Consider the following 24,705-nt stretch of genomic DNA (forward strand, 5'->3'; position numbering starts at 1 on the left):
AACCCTATGTTTCTATGTCAGTGGTTTTCAAACTATTTGATGTCAAGGACACCCAGAATTATATGTAATTGGCCGCGGACCCCCATCTGGAAATATGTTGTTTCAGGGACCCCCGCCAGAAGCAAAGATTTGAGTAATAATTCATTATTATTCTGTCTTTTGTTTACGTAAAAAGGGGGGGGGGGGGGAGCCTGGTTTCCAAGCCTGGATTCGCTGCGTTCTGTGAATTTGTTTTGTCACTGAGTAGCGAAGTGACGGAACAAATTCACCCAACAAACGCAGGCTGGAAACAGGCTAGAAATACAGTATAAATACCGTGCACGTGAGACTGAGAGATCTGAATGGATATAGGGGAGAACGGGGTAAGATGAACCACTTTTTGCTTAAGTTGTCCTGGAAGCAAGGCAAAATGAGATGGCAGTGAAATCTAATGATGTACCCAAATTTCAGGATGTCTTCTATCAATTGAAATGATGAGTAAGCATCTATGACAAAGGGCCATGAAAATATGACCTTTTTAAAAAATGTGGTAATGTGGCTCAATTTGCCCCAGGTAAGGGGTAAGTTGATCCAAGTCGAGGGGTAAGTTGAACCACATGATATTTGAATGTTAAAAGCTTAAACTTGAACAGATAATGTATTCACTTATCGATAATAAGTGAATACAATAAGTTTTCCCTTTTGCAAAGTCTTATTTTAAGACAATTAAATAAAGTTTGTTATTCAGAACCTTATATTTGCAATATTGTTAATACAATATTGCAAACTTCTCTTAAATGATATGTACATGCAAATTAAAGGTCATTCAGTATAATTTGAGTAGCAAAGACTTAATAAAAAAAATATGAATAGTGATTCCCATTGACTCAATTTACCCCCAGCCTCCATTTTAGAAAACAATGACTAGAATAATACTTCAGACAATTTATTTGCTAAATGATTCACATGGTTCTATCCATTGGCAAATCATCAACGTGTATGATATTACATTTTAGACCTGATGTAGGTTGCCGTATATTAGATTAGTCGATGGGTGGACTAGTGAAGAAACACAGGGAAGGTTGCCGTATATTAGATCAGTCGATGGGTGGACTAGTGAAGACACACGGGGAAGGTTGCCGTATATTAGATGGGTGGCTCTTCCAAGACAGATTTTGCGCTCTCATTAGAAGGCAGGTGTAAGTGCCATCCACTACAATCGGCTCAACGGTCGTACTAAATATTTTTACAATTTAATATGCCATAGTGTGGTAGTAACTCAGCGTCATACATATACTGAAGAAAACCTGCTGGAGACTGTCATGGCTTTCAGTAATTGGGTCTTATGATCAAAATCAGAACATCATAATGGTGTGCAAAACAGAAAATCAGAAATATTGCCGCGGACAAGACCGAGACTTTGCCACAGACACATTGGTCCATTGTACGAACATGTTGGTGACCTCTGATCATGTGGGGTTCTCTTCGACATTCCACACAGGTCACATCATATTAATATATTAATATCCTGTCAAATCTCATTGGCTTTCCTCTAATATCTAAGTGGACACTCACACTAAGGGTCCCAAATACAGGACACGCTCCAGTCACTGGCTCACACTAAGGGTCCCAAATGTAAACACAGAACTGGGGGAAAAAGCCTTTTGTTTTAGTGCCCCAACCGACCTACAGCTTAAATTAAAGATCTGTTCTCCCATAACGTACGGTCAATTTAAATCTTTGAGTGCAGACTTTTACCCCCAAGTGTCTGCAACTGTTTCTAAACATGTGCTACATCACGCGATGAGGAAATGTTGCTGTTCTGTTTGTTTTGTTGTATCTCGACGACACTGCAAACGTGGGCGACCTCAATGTGTTTGGAGAATAAATAAAGGTTTGAATGAACGAATGAATGAATTAACGAATAAAGGTTTGAATGAATGAATGAATGAATGAACAGGTCACATCATATTAATCTCATTGGTTTTCCTCTAATATCCCATCCAGGTCACGGACCTGGCGGCCTTACTGGAGACTCACAGCGAGAAGCTCCACCCCGTTGCCGAGACCACCGCCACCACGCGCACCAGGCTGCGAGTCGCCTGGCCGCCATCGGGTGGCGAGGGGGCCGCGCTCCAGGAGGGGGGAGGGGCGGGGAGCTCCATGCGGCCGGGGGGGTCGAGGGCCCGCTGGCCCCCCGTGGAGGACGTGCTCTCCTCGGAGACTCCTCAGAGCACGGAGCGCGCCGAGCTGAAGAGCCTGAGACGGAGCTCCTCGCTGAAGGAGCGATGCAGGCCCTTCACGCTGGCCGCTAACCCCGCCCATGCCGTCGGTACGACCGCCAGGGAGCCGGCCCCTCGCCGGCCGCTCCTCAAGACTCTTCTGGAGAGGAGGGCTTCGCTGGAGGAGACCACGCCCACGCACTCTGCTCAGGAAGACCACCATGACGACAGACCACCAGCACAGCTCCAAGACGACGTGAAACCAGACCAAAGCCTAGAGGAGGAGACCACCTCCGGTCCTCCACAAAGAAAGGACACGCTGAAGGCCAGCGAGAGCGTCTCAGAGGACGAGGACGAGGACAACGGTAGGCCTATCACATTTACTACATCATCTCCTGATCACAATTATTTGGGATAATCGCGTCAATTCATCATCAATTTGTGGAATCGGCAATCGATTCCACGTTGAAAAATGTCCATAAATGGCTTGTAGATGAACAATTTCCGCAATTTCTTCTGAAAGAAAAAAATATACAAAATGTGTCAGTGATTTCTTTGTATATTTAACTTATGTGTCATATTTGCCCCTGTGTGTGATTTGCGTTTACGGAGCCTAAAAGACCAAAAAAGTTCCATTGCTCAAAGCACGACACAATTCAGTTGTTATTCGCAATTATTTGTGCGACAATTAACCGTCGAATAAAATGTGTCACCGTGACAGGCCTGGACAACGGTCTCCCAGAGCACCACACGGGCCAGGAGGAGAGCAACGAGACACTGACGACGGCAGAAGACGAGTCATCGGCGATGACAGCGGGCGACCACTCTCCTTCTCCGAGGACCCCCTCCCCCGATGCCTCCCAGTCTCCCTCCCCAACGCTGCCGCCCTCCGCAAAGGACCACAGCACCTCCTTGGAGGAGGACAGCACCTCCTGCTCACAGGACGTGGGTTTCTGGGAGGAGGAGAAGGTAGCGGGCGAGGAGGAGGAGGAGGAGGAGGTGAGCGTGGAGGAGATGATCAAGAGGAACCGTTGCTACGAGGACGACGAGGGAGAGGACGAGGACGACGCCTGAGCCAATCACAACACGCTTATCTCTCTGTCCTCGCTGTTCTGATTGGATGACTGCTTGGTCTGAACCAATCACAACGCTGTCTCTCTGTCTCTCTGTTCTGATTGGACGACGTCTGAACCAATTAAAGAACGCTTGTCTCTCTGTCCTCGCTGTTGGATGACCGATTGGTCTGCACCAATCAAAACCAAGTCTTGCTACGGACGCACTACTACTTGTCAAGCGTACGGACATTGCTATGGGGACTGCCTCACGTCTCGGGTGTTTGAACGGCACGCTTCCACCTTCCTGGAGTCGTTTTAAACTGTTTCTTTCACGTCTCGGGTCTTTGAACGGCACGCTTCCACCTTCCTGGAGTCGTTTTAAACTGTTTCTTTCACGTCTCGGGTGTTTGAACGGCACGCTTCCACCTTCCTGGAGTGCGGAAGAGCCTGACGGCACCATGAAGGGATCCTCCTTCCAGTCAGAACGTTGGCTCACATTTGTCCCAAGAAGTCACGTTTGGGGGAGTGGGAGTGTGTTCTGCCTGATCTTTATCACAAGGGGACATGTTTGTAGTTTTATCACAAAGGGGACATGTTTGTAGTCTTATCACAAGGGGACATGTTTGTAGTTTTATCACAACGGGGACATGTTTGTAGTTTTATCACAACAGGGACATGTTTGTAGTTTTATCACAAAGGGGACATGTTTGTAGTTGTATCACAACAGGGACATGTTTGTAGTTTTATCACAAAGGGGACATGTGGGACATGTTTGTAGTTTTATCACAACAGGGACATGTTTGTAGTTTTATCACAAAGGGGACATGTGGGACATGTTTGTAGTTTTATCACAACGGGGACATGTTTGTAGTTTTTATCACAACGGGGACATGTTTGTAGTTTTTATCACAACGGGGACATGTTTGTAGGAATGCTTCATAGGTGTATATATTGATCCTTATTGCCTTAAATTCAGTTTTTTTCTTTTGTTTTTACTTTTTATTTTTAAATGTCTGGAATCAAAAATACCTGAAATACTGTATTTTTTATATGAATTGTTGTGAACGGCCTTTAGCTGAGACTCCTTTAGCTGAGACTCCTTTAGCTGAGACTCTTCATCTCAGGGTTCATTAGGGTTAGGGTTAGGGTTAAGGTTAACCAGGTTAGGGTTAACCCTAACGGCCTTTAGCTGAGACTCTTCATCTCAGGGTTCATTTCTCACTCCTTTTTACAATCATGTTTAAATCACTTTCTTTTTCTGGTTTCTTGCAAAAAAAAAAATATTCTGTTTTTATTAACATAATTCAAAATAAACAAGCAACAAAAAATATTTCCTGAAACGTAACTATATTAACACTGGGAAGGTTTAGGTTTGAGCTAATTGAGCTAATTGAGCTAATTGAGCTAATTGAGCGAATCCATGGTTTCTGTCGGTGGAAACCATTATGTCCACAAATGATGACTTTTAAGGTCAGTGGTTCCCAAAGTGGGGTCCGGGGACCCCCAGGGGTCCTTGAGGGAGTTCCAGGGGGTCCGGGGACCCCCGGGGGTCCTTGAGGGAGTTCCAGGGGGTCCGGGGACCCCCAGGGGTCCTTGAGGGAGTTCCAGGGGGTCCGGGGACCCCCGGGGGTCCTTGAGGGAGTTCCAGGGGGTCCCCAGCTAAATGATAGTTTGGAACCAAATGGACCCTTACAGGTCTGTAACTCTGAGAGTGTACAAATGGAACCAAATCCATTTGTACACTCTGAGTTCCATGGGCTAATTAGTGTGAATTTGGACAGACCTGTCCGTCTGTATCAATTTGGGGGCTTTGAGAACCACTGGTCCAGATGCATCCGCAGATGTACAATACTCTGTGTACAGCAGAGTTAATACCATATACCATATATGAGCCATTTTACTGCCTTACGTTCAAATATGTGACGATATATACCGCACGCAACGTTTTTCAACAAAGAACTTCTTAGGAGAAAAAACTAAATGACCACTATGCTACTTCAGTCTTTCCAACATACAGTTTTGAAAGTGTCTAACCAGCAACTAGTCTCAAATAAATGGTAAATGGTGCATTTATATAGCGCCTTTATCCAAGGCGCTTCACATAGATTGTGCATTACATTCACCCATTCACACACACATTCATACTCCGATTGCGGCGGAAGCCATGCAAGGTACCAACCAGCACATCGGGAGCAATTTGAGGTTCAGTGTCTTGCCCAAGGACACTTCGACATGTAGCCAGGAGGAGCCGGGATTCGAACCGCCGACCCATGGATCAAAGCGTCTAACCAGCAACTAGTCTCAAAGTGTCTAACCAGCAACTAGTCTCGACTCAGGGATGACCTCATCATTGCTGTTCTTACTCTCTCAGGCCCAAGTTAGACCTGCCAAGTTAGTTGGTTCTAAGCGGACCACCAGGCCCCCCCCCCCCCCCCCCATGTGATTTTGGGGGGTCTTCAGATGACAGTGAAGAGACAATTTAATTAACTTTTAAGACCTTTTCAATACCCCAGTAGGAAACAAAATGAAAAAAGACAATGACTCCGTATCTGGTATGCCACCGACTCGAGGCCGGTCACTGCACTCCCTGTGGGGTTGTAGAATGTGTGTCGAATGTGAAGTCGGTGGGGCGAACGGTTCTCGAGTTACGTGCATTACAACCGCACACGCACGCACACACACACACACACACACACACACACATACATGCAGACAGAGATGTGGCATATTTATAGTAGGATGTTTGTGGGGTTACAGCCTGGAAAGGTTGAGAACCACTGATCTAAAAGTCCACCTGCTATTGGTTGGATCATTACTGTCATGTATAGAGTCTACCTGCTATTGGTTGGATCATTACTGCCATGTATAGAGTCTACCTGCTATTGGTTGGATCAGTACTGTCATGTATAGAGTCCACCTGCTATTGGTTGGATCATTACTGTCATGTATAGAGTCCACCTGCTATTGGTTGGATCATTACTGTCATGTATAGAGTCTACCTGCTATTGGTTGGATCAGTACTGTCATGTATAGAGTCCACCTGCTATTGGTTGGATCAGTACTGTCATGTATAGAGTCCACCTGCTATTGGTTGGATCATTACTGTCATGTATAGAGTCCACCTGCTATTGGTTGGATCATTACTGTCATGTATAGAGTCTACCTGCTATTGGTTGGATCAGTACTGTCATGTATAGAGTCCACCTGCTATTGGTTGGATCATTACTGTCATGTATAGAGTCTACCTGCTATTGGTTGGATCAGTACTGTCATGTATAGAGTCTACCTGCTATTGGTTGGATCATTACTGCCATGTATAGAGTCTACCTGCTATTGGTTGGATCAGTACTGTCATGTATAGAGTCCACCTGCTATTGGTTGGATCATTACTGTCATGTATAGAGTCCACCTGCTATTGGTTGGATCATTACTGTCATGTATAGAGTCTACCTGCTATTGGTTGGATCAGTACTGTCATGTATAGAGTCCACCTGCTATTGGTTGGATCAGTACTGTCATGTATAGAGTCCACCTGCTATTGGTTGGATCATTACTGTCATGTATAGAGTCCACCTGCTATTGGTTGGATCATTACTGTCATGTATAGAGTCTACCTGCTATTGGTTGGATCAGTACTGTCATGTATAGAGTCCACCTGCTATTGGTTGGATCATTACTGTCATGTATAGAGTCTACCTGCTATTGGTTGGATCATTACTGTCATGTATAGAGTCCACCTTCTATTGGTTGGATCATTACTGTCATGTATAGAGTCTACCTGCTATTGGTTGGATCAGTACTGTCATGTATAGAGTCTACCTGCTATTGGTTGGATCATTACTGTCATGTATAGAGTCCACCTTCTATTGGTTGGATCATTACTGTCATGTATAGAGTCTACCTGCTATTGGTTGGATCAGTACTGTCATGTATAGAGTCTGGCTTTGGCAGACTCTATACATTATTATTATTATTAGTGAACTGTGGCCTCATGTTCTAGTGAACTGTGGCCTCATGTTCTAGTGAACTGTGGTCTCATGTTCTAGTGAACTGTGGCCTCATGTTCTAGCGTTCTGGAGTCCGTTTTTTAAACAACATCCTCTTGGTGTGAGGTGCCTGTTTTGAATTGTATATTGTACCAACATTTTGTAATGATTTTAGTTTTTGGCTGTGTGTGCTCGTGCGTGCGCGCGTGCATGTGTGTGTGCGCTCGCGTGTGTGTGCGTGCGTGAAGTGCATGTATAGCAGATACATACAGTACACTGTCATCATCAGAACCATCACAACATACGGCTGTCAATCACCATGAGCCACACGGTACAAACCAGCTTATAATGTACAATAAGACAAACAGTACAGCCTCTGTAATTATGAACTTTAAAAAACAAATACAATGTACATGCCCTATAATGTACATGCAATAAGACAAACTACAGCCTCTGTAATTATGAACTTTAAAAAACAAATACAATGTACATGCCCTATAATGTACATGCAATAAGACAAACAGTACAGCCTCTGTAATTATGAACTTTAAAAAACAAATACAATGTACATGCCCTATAATGTACATGCAATAAGACAAACTACAGCCTCTGTAATTATGAACTTTAAAAAACAAATACAATGTACATGCCCTATAATGTACATGCAATAAGACAAACAGTACAGCCTCTGTAATTATGAACTTTACAAAACCAATACAATGTACATGCCCTATAATGTACATGCAATAAGACAAACAGTACAGCCTCTGTAATTATGAACTTTACAAAACCAATACAATGTACATGCCCTATAATGTACATGCCCATGGCCTGGTAACTGGAACCCTCGTCCCCAAAACACGGCCCCCCCATTTGTGTCCACAGACCGCTTGCCCTCAGCGGTTCTTGTATTATTTTTGCTGAGGTTAAGGTGAGGATTAAGGTTAGGTTTAGACGTCGTCGAGGTCGCCGAATTTGACCCGCGGCAAGCGCGTTTTGGGGCGATCATTCTTCTTTCATAATAACCTAGTAGTTGATCATTGAGGTTATACATGCCAAAGTGTGTACAATCAATCAATCAATCAATCATAAATACATGTATATGTTGTTTTTACACATTCCATCTGATTATTTCTGTTTTGCTTCTTTTGTTTTATGTCAGGTGGGATGTCTGACTGTCAGAAACATGAGCTGGATTAGCTACTGTAATGTCATATTTTATACTGTATAATATTACTATTAGCTACTGTAATGTCATATTTTATACTGTATAATATTACTATTAGCTACTGTAATGTCATTTATTTTATACTGTATAAATGGTTACTATTAGCTACTATAATGTCATATTTTATACTGTATAAATGACAAGGACCAAAACATTGCATCTCCTCTTGAATTAACACAAATAAAAACTTCCCATGCCTTTTTGAAGTGGATTCATTCTAAAGTTGAATATAATACCAAAACCCAGGCCGTCGTATAGAAATACTTTATTTCAATATTTAAACATTTCACAACATGTACTGTACATAATTATATTTCCAAGATGATGATGACATCATAAAGTACATTCAGATGATGACATCATAAAGTACATTCAGATGATGACATCATAAAGTACATTCAGATGATGACATCATAAAGTACATTCAGATGATGACATCATAAAGTACATTCATATTTATGGTTTCTATGATTGACGAAACCTAATGGCTTTGTTTCCACACACACACACACACACACACACACACACACACACACACACACACACACACACACACACACACACACACACACACACACACACACACACACACACACACACACACACACACACACACACACACACACACACACACACACACACACACACAGTATGTACAAAACAATAGATACAGAATGAGTTCCTGAGGAAAGAAAGATCAAAGACTAACATAATTATTGTTCTTTCCAAAAGCTAATGTTGCCTTTAATGCGTTAACAAATTACCACAAAGAAAACTAAAGTAATATAGGAAGGCATTTGGTAAAGATGTCATCTGTAAATAAATACAAAAATGGGAGGGGAATTCCTCGAATGCTTTGGACAAACTATTATTGAGGGGGTCCTAGGTGCCCCCCTCCCCCCCATTTAGCGGAGGACCACCTGGAACTCTTCCCCCCCCCCCTCACCAAGCTCACAGCTCATTGTGAGCTTGGTGATCTACAAGCTCACAGCTCATTGTGAGCTTGGTGATCTACAAGCTCACAGCTCATTGTGAGCTTGGTGATCTACAAGCTCACAGCTCATTGTGAGCTTGGTGATCTACAAGCTCACAGCTCATTGTGAGCTTGGTGATCTACAAGCTCACAGCTCATTGTGAGCTTGGTGATTGGCCATGTGTTTTGGTACAGTGAGATCTAAATCGTGTACTTTTAACCGATCCGACGCAACCCCCGTCATCTCAGGTCGTTTTGGGAAGGTACCAGAAGTGTAACCAAAATGTTCACACAAGCACAACTATTCAAATATTATTCAAAATTCACGAACACAGCGGGGCTCCAGATTGAACGGTTGCGTGCGGTCTGTCCGCGCGGCAACAAGGCTCCAGATTGAACGGTTGCGTGCGGTCTGTCCGCGCGGCAACAAGGCTCCAGATTGAACGGTTGCGTGCGGTCTGTCCGCGCGGCAACAAGGCTCCAGATTGAACGGTTGCGTGCGGTCTGTCCGCGCGGCAACAAGGCTCCAGATTGAACGGTTGCGTGCGGTCTGTCCGCGCAGCAACAAGGCTCCAGATTGAACGGTTGCGTGCGGTCTGTCCGCGCGGCAACAAGGCTCCAGATTGAACGGTTGCGTGCGGTCTGTCCGCGCGGCAACAAGGCTCCAGATTGAACGGTTGCGTGCGGTCCGTCCGCACAGCGGGGCTCCAGATTGAACGGTTGCGTGCGGTCCGTCCGCGCGGCAACAAGAACATGGCCAACGTGTGCAGAGGGGGAACATGGCCAACGTGTGCAGAGGGGGAACAAAACACCATGATTTATTTCTGTTGAGACAAAACCATACATTCCTATAAAGACTCCAGCCTAGGATTACATGAGGATTCAGAGGGACTGTCCTACGATTAGAGGTATGTGTGTTAGAGGGTATGTGTGTGACGTCATCATTTTGATCACACACGTACGTTATGGGGGAACGCCCACAAAAAAAAATGTGATTGCATTAAACGACGTTAAACTCACTCGATTTGTGCATGCGCATACCCTCTATATTATATAAAAAATAAATACATACATCTTTGTCGTACAACATCGGGGCATGCGACAAAATATACATTTGGCTTTTAGTTGGATTATCCCCGCTTTCAAAATGGTACGGATCGATGCAACGTGAAAGCATTGAATACAGTAGAATGAAGTGTACTGGGATACGGATCGATGCAATGTGAAAGCATTGAATACAGTTGAATGAAGTGTACTGGGATACGGATCGATGCAATGTGAAAGCACTGAATACAGTTGAATGAAGTGTACTGGGATACGGATCGATGCAATGTGAAAGCATTGAATAGTAGAATGAAGTGTACTGGGATACAGATCGATGCAATGTGTCAGTGTGAATCTGCCTTAAATGTGGTTCAGTTCTCTAAAACGGTTTCAGGGGAAGGTTTGTGAACCTCTCGGAGGTTAAAGCACTTTCTGGCGACACTCGTGCAAATATATGAATAGTATTTTGATCATATTGTCTCATTCTTCATCTGTAAGGTCCCTGGAAGACACTGTAAACTATGATGCCTGATGTTAATGTAACACCATTCAAGGTTTGGGGACTTTGGGTTGTGTGTAGTTCATGTGCTTTTCAACCCTTTTCACGTCAAGGCCCATTATTTATTCAGCATCTGAGCCACGGACCACCGTTTGATGACATTTAGCCTCTCAGACACATCTGAGCCACGGACCACCGTTTGATGACATTTAGCCTCTCAGACCCATCTGAGCCACGGACCACCGTTTGATGACATTTAGCCTCTCAGACCCATCTGAGCCACGGACCACCATTTGATGACATTTAGCCTCTCAGAACCAAAACTAAAGAATATTTTGTTGTCGTTGGATTTGATTTTGTCCACAATTCCATGCTGTATTGATGTTGGTACCATTAGGAGAGATAACATGATGTTGGTACCATTAGGAGAGATAACAGGCAAACGTTGATCAAAAATAACAATTCTTCTACAGAGGCTAAATGTCATCAGAAGGTGGTCCGTGGCTCAAATGGGTCTGAGAGGCTAAATGTCATCAAACGGTGGTCCGTGGCTCAAATGGGTCCGAGAGGCTAAATGTCATCAAATGGTGGTCCGTGGCTCAGATGGGTCTGAGAGGCTAAATGTCATCAAATGGTGGTCCGTGGCTCAGATGGGTCTGAGAGGCTAAATGTCATCAAATGGTGGTCCGTGGCTCAGATGGGTCTGAGAGGCTAAATGTCATCAAATGGTGGTCCGTGGCTCAAATGGGTCCGAGAGGCTAAATGTCATCAAATGGTGGTCCGTGGCTCAGATGGGTCTGAGAGGCTAAATGTCATCAAATGGTGGTTCCGTGGCTCAAATGGGTCTGAGGCTAAATGTCATCAAATGGTGGTCCGTGGCTCAAATGGGTCTGAGAGGCTAAATGTCATTAGATGGTGGTCCGTGGCTCAAATGGGTCTGAGAGGCTAAATGTCATCAAACGGTGGTCCGTGGCTCAGATGGGTCTGAGAGGCTAAATGTCATCAGATGGTGGTCCGTGGCTCAAATGGGTCTGAGAGGCTAAATGTCATCAGATGGTGGTCCGTGGCTCAAATGGGTCTGAGAGGCTAAATGTCATTAGATGGTGGTCCGTGGCTCAAATGGGTCTGAGAGGCTAAATGTCATCAAACGGTGGTCCGTGGCTCAAATGGGTCTGAGAGGCTAAATGTCATCAAACGGTGGTCCGTGGCTCAAATGGGTCTGAGAGGCTAAATGTCATCAAACGGTGGTCCGTGGCTCAAATGGGTCTGAGAGGCTAAATGTCATCAGATGGTGGTCCGTGGCTCAAATGGGTCTGAGAGGCTAAATGTCATCAAACGGTGGTCCGTGGCTCAAATGGGTCTGAGAGGCTAAATGTCATCAGATGGTGGTCCGTGGCTCAGATGCAGAATAAATAATGGTGTGAAACCAGTGCTCTAGTGGAACGTCCTGCCTGTCCATGTCTGTCCAAAGTGTCCTCTGACCGTGTCCCTCTCTCTGTCCGTGACCTTTGGACCTCCGACCTCCAGAGGTCATCATCCACTGAGGGGGTGCAGGTCCACGCGGACCCTCTCTCCGCTGCTCATCATGCCCACGGTGGGGTAGAAGCCCCCTGCTGGCAGCACCACCTCCCTGCGCCCCACCACCACGCCGTTACGGGTGAAGAACACCTGGGGGCAGCAGAGAGCAGAGAATGATCCCTGTGTCTGCCTAGGAAATGTTTTACTCTCTCTGTGTGTGTGTGTGTCTCTCTGTGTGTGTGTGTGTCTCTCTGTGTGTGTATGTGTCTCTGTGTGTGTGAGTGTGAGAGTGAGTGTGTGAGTGAGTGTGTGAGAGTGAGTGTGAGTGTGAGAGTGAGAGTGTGAGTGTGAGTGTGAGTGTGAGTGTGAGTGTGTGTGTGTGTGTGTGTGTGTGTGTGTGTGTGTGTGTGTGTGTGTGTGTGTGAGAGAGAGAGAGAGAGAGTGTGAGTGTGAGAGTGTGTGTGTGTGTGTGTGTGAGTGTGTGTGTGTCTCCATAGTCATGTGATCAACACGGACCTCCTTGTCCCCATATTCCATCCCCATTGGCTAAGATTGCCTTCCAAAATGTTCACATCAGCCTCGTGGTGGCGCTATAACTGGCCCATTCTATAACTGGCCCATTCTATAACTGGCCCATTCTATAACTGGCCCATTCTATAACTGGCCCATTCTATAACTGGCCCATTCTATAATTGGCCCATTCTATAACTGGCCCATTCTATAACTGGCCCATTGGTGTTTTTACCTATAACTGCACAGATCTGTGCAAAACTTAAATCGGTACACATGATCTCTATAGTCATGTGATCAAGACGGGTCTATTTGATTTCTCATATTCCATCCTGATTGGCTAAGATTGGCTTCCAAAGTTTTCAGGAGTGGCTCGTTTTGTACAAAATGCCACAAATCATGAACAGCATCCGATTGCGGTGAAACTGTGCACGGATCTCCCCACCCTATCTCTAACTAGGCTGAGGAAGAAATGCCACTTTTCTAAACACACTCCTATCCTGGTGGAGACCTGTGCCCCGAGGAGCACTTTTTCTAGTTTTATCTCAGTTTGACTTTGTTTTCAATTTCAATTTAGCTTTGATTGATCTCTCATGCTCTGTATTGAAATACTGTATTGACAAAATAAAGGCCCTTTTCTATTTTGAAAGACGCATTAAAATAGATCTACAAGCTCACAGCGTGTCAATGTAGTATCGTTTGGCATCACTTTTGTTTTGTTCCCCAACATTCCCCATATTATATCCCCAATTCCAACATTATAATCATACAAATCAATTACTTTAGTCTTGCTAGTGACGCTGCAAGTTAGAAAATAAATAATAATCAAGACCAAGTTCGACGACGGACGGACGGACGGAGTCCGAGTCAACACAGAATGTTTTTCTCATTTGATAGGTACAGAAATCACTGTGGTCTGTTGGGCGGGAACCCCTTTTGGTGTTAGCATTATGTTATGCTTTAGCCATTGAAAAATAGCAGATCTACAAGCTCATAGCGCGCCACCGAGTGGCGCGCTACGAACTTGTAGGTCTGCTGTAGGGGCTCCTCATAATATGGGTGGGCCTAGAATACATAATGTAAATGTGGGCGGGGCTCCTCATAATATGGGTGGGCCTAGAATACATAATGTAAATGTGGATGGGGCTCCTTATAATATGGGTGGGCCTAGAATACATAATGTAAATGTGGGCGGGGCTCCTCATAATATGGGTGGGCCTAGAATACATAATGTAAATGTGGGCGGGGCTCCTCGTAATGTGGGTGGGCCTAGAATACATAATGTAATGTGGGCGGGGCTCCTCATAATATGGGTGGGCCTAGAATACATAATGTAAATGTGGGCGGGGCTCCTCGTAATGTGGGTGGGCCTAGAATACATAATGTAAATGTGGACGGGGCTCCTCGTAATATGGGTGGGCCTAGAATACATATAATTCATTGCATTGTAGTGACTTGTGACTCGAGTGGGCTCGGTGGGGGGAGAGTCCCGAGTCCCTTAACTCTTTCTTTCCCAAGTCCATATATATATACGTACCCCAACGTATACGGACATGGAGGTATACTCTGTCTATATAATGGTTGAGGCGGACATGGAGGTATACTCTGTCTATATAATGGTTGAGGTGGACATGGAGGTATACTCTGTCTATATAATGGTTGAGGCGGACATGGAGGTATACTCCATCTATATAATGTTGAGGCGGACATGGAGGTATACTCCGTCTATATAATGGTTGAGGTGGACATGGAGGTATACTCCGTCTATATAATGGTTGAGGTGGACATGGAGGTATACTCCGTCTATATAATGGTTGAGGTGGACATGGAGGTATACTCTGTCTATATAATGGTTGAGGCGGACATGGAGGTATACTCCGTCTATATAATGGTTGAGGTGGACATGGAGGTATACTCCGTCTATATAATGGTTGAGGTGGACATGGAGGTATACTCCGTCTATATAATGGTTGAGGTGGACATGGAGGTATACTCTGTCTATATAATGGTTGAGGCGGACATGGAGGTATACTCCGTCTATATAATGGTTGAGGCGGACATGGAGGTATACTCCGTCTATATAATGGTTGAGGTGGACATGGAGGTATACTCCGTCTATATAATGGTTGAGGTGGACATGGAGGTATACTCTGTCTATATAATGGTTGAGGCGGACATGGAGGTATACTCCGTCTATATAATGGTTGAGGTGGACATGGAGGTATACTCCGTCTATATAATGGTTGAGGCGGACATGGAGGTATACTCCGTCTATATAATGGTTGAGGCGGACATGGAGGTATACTCCGTCTATATAATGTTGAGGCGGACATGGAGGTATACTCCGTCTATATAATGGTTGAGGCGGACATGGAGGTATACTCCGTCTATATAATGGTTGAGGCGGACATGGAGGTATACTCCGTCTATATAATGGTTGAGGCGGACATGGAGGTATACTCCGTCTATATAATGGTTGAGGCGGACATGGAGGTATACTCTGTCTATATAATGTTGAGGCGGACATGGAGGTATACTCTGTCTATATAATGGTTGAGGTGGACATGGAGGTATACTCCGTCTATATAATGGTTGAGGCGGACATGGAGGTATACTCCGTCTATATAATGGTTGAGGCGGACATGGAGGTATACTCCGTCTATATAATGTTGAGGCGGACATGGAGGTATACTCCGTCTATATAATGGTTGAGGCGGACATGGAGGTATACTCCGTCTATATAATGGTTGAGGCGGACATGGAGGTATACTCCGTCTATATAATGGTTGAGGCGGACATGGAGGTATACTCCATCTATATAATGGTTGAGGCGGACATGGAGGTATACTCCGTCTATATAATGTTGAGGCGGACATGGAGGTATACTCTGTCTATATAATGGTTGAGGTGGACATGGAGGTATACTCCGTCTATATAATGGTTGAGGCGGACATGGAGGTATACTCCGTCTATATAATGGTTGAGGCGGACATGGAGGTATACTCCGTCTATATAATGGTTGAGGTGGACATGGAGGTATACTCCGTCTATATAATGTTGAGGTGGACATGGAGGTATACTCCATCTGTATAATGGTTGAGGTGGACATGGAGGTATACTCCGTCTATATAATGGTTGAGGCCTACGGACATGGAGGTATACTCCGTCTATATAATGTTGAGGTGGACATGGAGGTATACTCTGTCTATATAATGGTTGAGGCGGACATGGAGGTATACTCCGTCTATATAATGGTTGAGGCCTACGGACATGGAGGTATACTCCGTCTATATAATGGTTGAGGCGGACATGGAGGTATACTCTGTCTATATAATGGTTGAGGTGGACATGGAGGTATACTCCGTCTATATAATGGTTGAGGCGGACATGGAGGTATACTCCGTCTATATAATGGTTGAGGTGGACATGGAGGTATACTCCGTCTATATAATGGTTGAGGCGGACATGGAGGTATACTCCGTCTATATAATGGTTGAGGCGGACATGGAGGTATACTCCGTCTATATAATGGTTGAGGTGGACATGGAGGTATACTCCGTCTATATAATGGTTGAGGCGGACATGGAGGTATACTCCGTCTATATAATGGTTGAGGCCTACGGACATGGAGGTATACTCCGTCTATATAATGGTTGAGGTGGACATGGAGGTATACTCCGTCTATATAATGGTCGAGGCGGACATGGAGGTATACTCCGTCTATATAATGGTTGAGGCGGACATGGAGGTATACTCCGTCTATATAATGGTTGAGGTGGACATGGAGGTATACTCCGTCTATATAATGGTTGAGGCGGACATGGAGGTATACTCCGTCTATATAATGGTTGAGGCGGACATGGAGGTATACTCCGTCTATATAATGGTTGAGGTGGACATGGAGGTATACTCCGTCTATATAATGGTTGAGGCGGACATGGAGGTATACTCCGTCTATATAATGGTTGAGGCCTACGGACATGGAGGTATACTCCGTCTATATAATGGTTGAGGCGGACATGGAGGTATACTCCGTCTATATAATGGTCGAGGCGGACATGGAGGTATACTCCGTCTATATAATGTTGAGGCGGACATGGAGGTATACTCTGTCTATATAATGGTTGAGGTGGACATGGAGGTATACTCTGTCTATATAATGGTTGAGGCGGACATGGAGGTATACTCCGTCTATATAATGTTGAGGCGGACATGGAGGTATACTCCGTCTATATAATGGTTGAGGCGGACATGGAGGTATACTCCGTCTATATAATGGTTGAGGTGGACATGGAGGTATACTCCATCTATATAATGGTTGAGGCGTACATGGAGGTATACTCCGTCTATATAATGTTGAGGTGGACATGGAGGTATACTCCGTCTATATAATGGTTGAGGCGGACATGGAGGTATACTCCGTCTATATAATGGTTGAGGCGGACATGGAGGTATACTCCGTCTATATAATGGTTGAGGCCTACGGACATGGAGGTATACTCCGTCTATATAATGGTTGAGGCGGACATGGAGGTATCCTCCGTCTATATAATGGTTGAGGCGGACATGGAGGTATACTCCGTCTATATAATGGTTGAGGCCTACGGACATGGAGGTATACTCCGTCTATATAATGTTGAGGCGGACATGGAGGTATACTCCGTCTATATAATGGTTGAGGCCTACGGACATGGAGGTATACTCCGTCTATATAATGGTTGAGGCCTACGGACATGGAGGTATACTCCGTCTATATAATGGTTGAGGCCTACGGACATGGAGGTATACTCCGTCTATATAATGGTTGAGGCGGACATGGAGGTATACTCCGTCTATATAATGTTGAGGCGGACATGGAGGTATACTCCGTCTATATAATGGTTGAGGCGGACATGGAGGTATACTCCGTCTATATAATGGTTGAGGCGGACATGGAGGTATACTCCGTCTATATAATGGTTGAGGCGGACATGGAGGTATACTCCGTCTATATAATGGTTGAGGCGGACATGGAGGTATACTCCGTCTGTATAATGGTTGAGGCGGACATGGAGGTATACTCCGTCTATATAATGGTTGAGGCGGACATGGAGGTATACTCCATCTATATAATGGTTGAGGCGGACATGGAGGTATACTCCATCTATATAATGGTTGAGGTGGACATGGAGGTATACTCCGTCTATATAATGGTTGAGGTGGACATGGAGGTATACTCCGTCTATATAATGGTTGAGGTGGACATGGAGGTATACTCCGTCTATATAATGTTGAGGCGGACATGGAGGTATACTCCGTCTATATAATGGTTGAGGCGGACATGGAGGTATACTCCGTCTATATAATGGTTGAGGCGGACATGGAGGTATACTCCGTCTATATAATGGTTGAGGCGGACATGGAGGTATACTCTGTCTATATAATGGTTGAGGCGGACATGGAGGTATACTCCGTCTATATAATGGTTGAGGTGGACATGGAGGTATACTCCGTCTATATAATGGTTGAGGCCTACGGACATGGAGGTATACTCCGTCTATATAATGGTTGAGGTGGACATGGAGGTATACTCCGTCTATATAATGGTTGAGGCCTACGGACATGGAGGTATACTCCGTCTATATAATGGTTGAGGCGGACATGGAGGTATACTCCGTCTATATAATGGTTGAGGCGGACATGGAGGTATACTCCGTCTATATAATGTTGAGGCGGACATGGAGGTATACTCCGTCTATATAATGGTTGAGGCGGACATGGAGGTATACTCCATCTATATAATGTTGAGGCGGACATGGAGGTATACTCCGTCTATATAATGGTTGAGGCGGACATGGAGGTATACTCCGTCTATATAATGGTTGAGGCGGACATGGAGGTATACTCCGTCTATATAATGGTTGAGGCGGACATGGAGGTATACTCCGTCTATATAATGGTTGAGGCGGACATGGAGGTATACTCCGTCTATATAATGGTTGAGGCCTACGGACATGGAGGTATACTCCGTCTATATAATGGTTGAGGCGGACATGGAGGTATACTCCGTCTATATAATGGTTGAGGCCTACGGACATGGAGGTATACTCCGTCTATATAATGGTCGAGGCGGACATGGAGGTATACTCCGTCTATATAATGGTTGAGGCCTACGGACATGGAGGTATACTCCGTCTATATAATGGTTGAGGCGGACATGGAGGTATACTCCGTCTATATAATGGTTGAGGTGGACATGGAGGTATACTCCGTCTATATAATGGTTGAGGCGGACATGGAGGTATACTCCGTCTATATAATGGTTGAGGCCTACGGACATGGAGGTATACTCCGTCTATATAATGGTTGAGGTGGACATGGAGGTATACTCCGTCTATATAATGGTTGAGGCCTACGGACATGGAGGTATACTCCGTCTATATAATGGTTGAGGCGGACATGGAGGTATACTCCGTCTATATAATGGTTGAGGCGGACATGGAGGTATACTCCGTCTGTATAATGGTTGAGGCGGACATGGAGGTATACTCCGTCTATATAATGGTTGAGGTGGACATGGAGGTATACTCCATCTATATAAGGGTTGAGGCGGACATGGAGGTATACTCCGTCTATATAATGGTTGAGGTGGACATGGAGGTATACTCCGTCTATATAATGGTTGAGGCGGACATGGAGGTATACTCCGTCTATATAAGGGTTGAGGCCTACGGAAGCTTTTTCTGTCTTGACCTCTAGTCAAGACAGAGTCAGATTGTGGGCGAGACGAGACGGAGTCAATGAAAATGTGGATTCGAGATGAGTCAAGAACTCGAGTACTACACCACTAATAATGGTATAATTGATCCCGGGCTAGTAATAGCGTTGGTGTGTATACACACCTCCTGTGAGTCGTAGCAGGCTAGTAGCGTAGCGTAGCATAGCGTAGCATAGCGTAGCATAGCGTTGGTGTGTAGACACACCTCCCGTGAGTCGTAGCAGGCTAGCAGCATAGCGTAGCGTAAACACTCACCGTCACCTTCTTCCTGTCCTCGGCGTCGTCAGCTTCCTGTTTGTCCTCGTCTTCCTCGTTGTTCATGTACAGCTCGTTCTGGACGACGGGACACTGGCGCCCCCTAGAGGCCTCTAGCTCCTCCCACTCCTCCATGTCATCTGTTAGGATAACACACCTTATATTATATATTATACTGCCCCCTGGAGGCCTCCTCCAGCTCCTCCCACTCCATGTCATCTGTTATTATAACACACCATATAGTCATTATACTGCCCCCTAGCACTGTTAACTGTTAGTGGACGACACCATAAAGCATTGCACTTGTTTACAAGAGGGTCCACCTTGTTCAATTCATATACACTTCTATAAAGCCAAAAACAGGAAATCATCATAAAGGAGGTAAAAAGGGTGGAAAAACATACAGTGAGGGGGGAAAGGTGTGGGTGGGGGATTCAAGGGATTCACAAACATGTCTTAATGACAGTTGGTAGGGCGTTCCATGTTTGTGGCATAGGAGCGAAAATAATTAACTCCCTCCTCTGGTGGTGTGTTGCTGGACTGACTGAGCCTCACAGATTCCTTTATTATGATACACTTTTCATTTCATATCACATGATAAGACTGACTGAGCCTCACAGATTCCTTTATTATGATACACTTTTCATTTCATATCACACCATATGCATCGTTTTCTTTACCGCGGTATGCGTTACATAGCGGCGGTATGGCGATATTGCGGTTATTGCACCCAGCCCTACTGAACTAACTCAGCAAGCTACGTATCATTTACCTCCACTGTCCAGACTGTAGTCCTGTTAACTAGTTAATAATAGTCCAGACTGTAGTCCCGTTAAGGTAGTTAATAATAGTTACCTCCACTGTCCAGACTGTAGTCCTGTTAACTAGTTAATAATAGTTACCTCCACTGTCCAGGCTGTAGTCCCGTTAAGGTAGTTAATAGTTAATTACCTCCACTGTCCAGACTGTAGTCCCGTTAAGGTAGTTAATAATAGTTACCTCCACTGTCCAGACTGTAGTCCTGTTAACTAGTTAATAATAGTTACCTCCACTGTCCAGACTGTAGTCCCATTAAGGTAGTTAATAGTTAATTACCTCCACTGTCCAGACTGTAGTCCTGTTAACTAGTTAATAATAGTTACCTCCACTGTCCAGGCTTTAGTCCCATTAAGGTAGTTAATAGTTAATTACCTCCACTGTCCAGGCTGTAGTCCCGTTAAGGTAGTTAATAATAGTTAATTACCTACACTGTCCAGACTGTAGTCCCGTTAAGGTAGTTAATAATAGTTAATTACCTACACTGTCCAGACTGTAGTCCCGTTAAGGTAGTTAATAGTTACCTCCACTGTCCAGGCTGTAGTCCCGTTAAGGTAGTTAATAGTTACCTCCACTGTCCATGCTGTAGTCCCGTTAAGGTAGTTAATAGTTAATTACCCCCACTGTCCAGACTGTAGTCCTGTTAAGGTAGTTAATAGTTAATTACCCCCACTGTCCAGGCTGTAGTCCTGTTAAGGTAGTTAATAATAGTTAATTACCTACACTGTCCAGACTGTAGTCCCGTTAAGGTAGTTAATAATAGTTAATTACCTACACTGTCCAGGCTGTAGTCCCGTTAAGGTAGTTAATAGTTACCTACACTGTCCAGGCTGTAGTCCCGTTAAGGTAGTTAATAGTTACCTACCCTGTCCAGGCTGTAGTCCCGTTAAGGTAGTTAATAGTTACCTACACTGTCCAGGCTGTAGTCCCGTTAAGGTAGTTAATAGTTACCTCCACTGTCCAGACTGTAGTCGCGGGGAAACATGATGCCACAGCCCATAACGTCTCCCTCAAAGCAGCGCGGACCGAAGGGTTCTCCCACACCGTGACCGTGGAACATCTTCCCATCGTCTGCAAACAGTCACACCTTTCAGCTCAGACCATAGACCAATCACACCTTTCAGCTCAGACCATAGACCAATCACACCTTTCAGCTCAGACCACAGACCAGTCACACCTTTCAGCTCAGACCACAGACCAATCACACCTTTCAGCTCAGACCACAGATCAATCACACCTTTCAGCTCAGACCACAGATCAATCACACCTTTCAGCTCAGACCACAGATCAATCACACCTTTCAGCTCAGACCACAGATCAATCACACGTTTCAGCTCAGACCATAGACCAATCACACCTTTCAGCTCAGACCATAGACCAATCACACCTTTCAGCTCAGACCATAGACCAATCACACCTTTCAGCTCAGACCATAGACCAATCACACCTTTCAGCTCAGACCATAGACCAGTCACACCTTTCAGCTCAGACCATAGACCAGTCACACCTTTCAGCTCAGACCACAGACCAATCACACCTTTCAGCTCAGACCACAGACCAATCACACCTTTCAGCTCAGACCACAGACCAATCACACCTTTCAGCTCAAACCACAGACCAATCACACCTTTCAGCTCAAACCACAGACCAATCACACCTTTCAGCTCAAACCACAGACCAATCACACCTTTCAGCTCAGCGGTGCTCAAATATTCATGTCAAGGTGTGCATTTGGCCATTTGACTTCTCCTCCCTGGCTACCTGTGCATTATTAAAGGGCTACTTCACCCCTTTTGCAACCAGATCTTATTTTAATGATGTTTGGGAGACAAGAAACAATGTGGGAAATATGTGTTTTTAGATATTTTAGTATTTCAAAGTGTCCGTGGGCTCCATGGTGTCATGGACACTGGGCTCACTTATTTCCTGGACTACATGTTGTCTCAGTAAGACAGCCCTCCCCCTATCCACAAGGAGGAGCAGTGGACCAAAGCATTATGGGAATTGTAGTCCAAGGAGGAAGAGCCCAGTGTCCATGACATCATGGAGCCCATGGACACTTTGAAATACTAAAATATCTAAAAACACTTTTATTACCAACATAAAAACCCCCAGGTAAGTGTTTCTTATCTCCCAAACATAATTAAAATAAGATCTGGTTGCAAAATAAAATTAATCTCGTTCTCTCGGGCACGGCTTCAAAGGAGTTAACTAATGTTGCTGGGGACCCCCAGCCAATAGCTGATCTACATGCTGGGGACCCCCAGCCAATAGCTGATCTACATGCTGGGGACCCCCAGCCAATAGCTGATCTACATGCTGGGGACCAGCGGCCAATAGCTGATCTACATGCTGGGGACCAGCGGCCAATAGCTGATCTACATGCTGGGGACCCGCAGCCAATAGGTGATCTACATGCTGGGGACCAGCAGCCAATAGGTGATCTACATGCTGGGGACCCCCAGCCAATAGGTGATCTACATGCTGGGGAGCAGCAGCCAATAGCTGATCTACATGCTGGGGAGCAGCAGCCAATAGCTGATCTACATGCTGGGGACCCCCAGCCAATAGGTGATCTACATGCTGGGGAGCAGAAGCCAATAGGTGATCTACATGCTGGGGACCAGCAGCCAATAGCTGATCTACATGCTGTGGACCAGCAGCCAATAGCTGATCTACATGCTGGGGAGCAGCAGCCAATAAGAGCTCTCACCTGCATGGTATGCTATGGACCCTCTGCTCCAACCTGGATGTCTGTTCTTTGGGTAGTCCTGGAAGGAAGGAAGGAAGGAAGGAAGGAAGGAAGGAAGGAAGGAAGGAAGGAAGGAAGGATGGATGGAAGGAAGGAAGGAAGGAAGGAAGGATGGAAGGAAGGAAGGAAGGAAGGGAGACTGATGAGGTCAGCATCACAAATGTACCAAAGTTTCCTTTTTTTACTGTATCATCCTAGCGGTCCCACAGAACAGAGCATAGCTGCTCAGTGGTCTAGCGGTAAGGTCCCACAGAACAGAGCATAGCTGCTCAGTGGTCTAGCGGTAAGGTCCCACAGAACAGAGCATAGCTGCTCAGTGGTCTAGCGGTAAGGTCCCACAGAACAGAGCATAGCTGCTCAGTGGTCTAGCGGTAAGGTCCCACAGAACAGAGCATAGCTGCTCAGTGGTCTAGCGGTAAGGTCCCACAGAACAGAGCATAGCTGCTCAGTGGTCTAGCGGTAAGGTCCCACAGAACAGATCATAGCTGCTCAGTGGTCTAGCGGTAAGGTCCCACAGAACAGAGCATAGCTGCTCAGTGGTCTAGCGGTAAGGTCCCACAGAACAGAGCATAGCTGCTCAGTGGTCTAGCGGTAAGGTCCCACAGAACAGAGCATAGCTGCTCAGTGGTCTAGCGGTAAGGTCCCACAGAACAGAGCATAGCTGCTCAGTGGTCTAGCGGTAAGGTCCCACAGAACAGAGCATAGCTGCTCAGTGGTCTAGCGGTAAGGTCCCACAGAACAGAGCATAGCTGCTCAGTGGTCTAGCGGTAAGGTCCCACAGAACAGAGCATAGCTGCTCAGTGGTCTAGCGGTAGGGTCCCACAGAACAGAGCATAGCTGCTCAGTGGTCTAGCGGTAAGGTCCCACAGAACAGAGCATAGCTTCTCAGTGGTCTAGCGGTAAGGTCCCACAGAACAGAGCATAGCTGCTCAGTGGTCTAGCGGTAAGGTCCCACAGAACAAAGCATAGCTGCTCAGTGGTCTAGCGGTAAGGTCCCACAGAACAGAGCATAGCTGCTCAGTGGTCTAGCGGTAAGGTCCCACAGAACAGAGCATAGCTGCTCAGTGGTCTAGCGGTAAGGTCCCACAGAACAGAGCATAGCTGCTCAGTG

At 45.4% G+C, this 24,705-nt stretch overlaps 2 protein-coding genes across 2 annotated transcripts in view; one reads left to right on the top strand and one right to left on the bottom strand.

The window, feature by feature from the left end:
• The window catches only part of LOC306928751 (uncharacterized protein), a gene marked incomplete at its 5' end in the record, with an annotated part of 53,179 nt that extends 48,855 nt beyond the window's left edge, over positions 1 to 4,324 (top strand). The window contains 3 exons of the mRNA XM_079509023.1: positions 1,987 to 2,566; positions 2,923 to 4,026; positions 4,100 to 4,324. Coding sequence (XP_079365149.1) covers positions 1,987 to 2,566; positions 2,923 to 3,275 — 933 coding nt within the window. The 3' untranslated portion in view covers positions 3,276 to 4,026; positions 4,100 to 4,324. The remainder of the gene's footprint in view (positions 1 to 1,986; positions 2,567 to 2,922; positions 4,027 to 4,099) is intronic.
• Positions 4,325 to 9,598: 5,274 nt separating this feature from the next.
• Positions 9,599 to 24,705, bottom strand: part of LOC306927627 (SPRY domain-containing protein 3-like) — a 48,383-nt gene continuing 33,276 nt past the window's right edge. The window contains exons 8-11 of the mRNA XM_079507427.1: positions 23,556 to 23,613; positions 21,794 to 21,913; positions 20,027 to 20,166; positions 9,599 to 12,654 (exon numbers count right to left, since the gene is read on the bottom strand). Of these exons, the coding sequence (XP_079363553.1) occupies positions 12,520 to 12,654; positions 20,027 to 20,166; positions 21,794 to 21,913; positions 23,556 to 23,613 (453 nt within the window). The 3' untranslated portion in view covers positions 9,599 to 12,519. The remainder of the gene's footprint in view (positions 12,655 to 20,026; positions 20,167 to 21,793; positions 21,914 to 23,555; positions 23,614 to 24,705) is intronic.

The sequence above is a fragment of the Electrona antarctica genome (genome assembly GCF_951216825.1).
Source record: "Electrona antarctica genome assembly, chromosome: 8".
Lineage (NCBI taxonomy): Eukaryota > Metazoa > Chordata > Actinopteri > Myctophiformes > Myctophidae > Electrona > Electrona antarctica.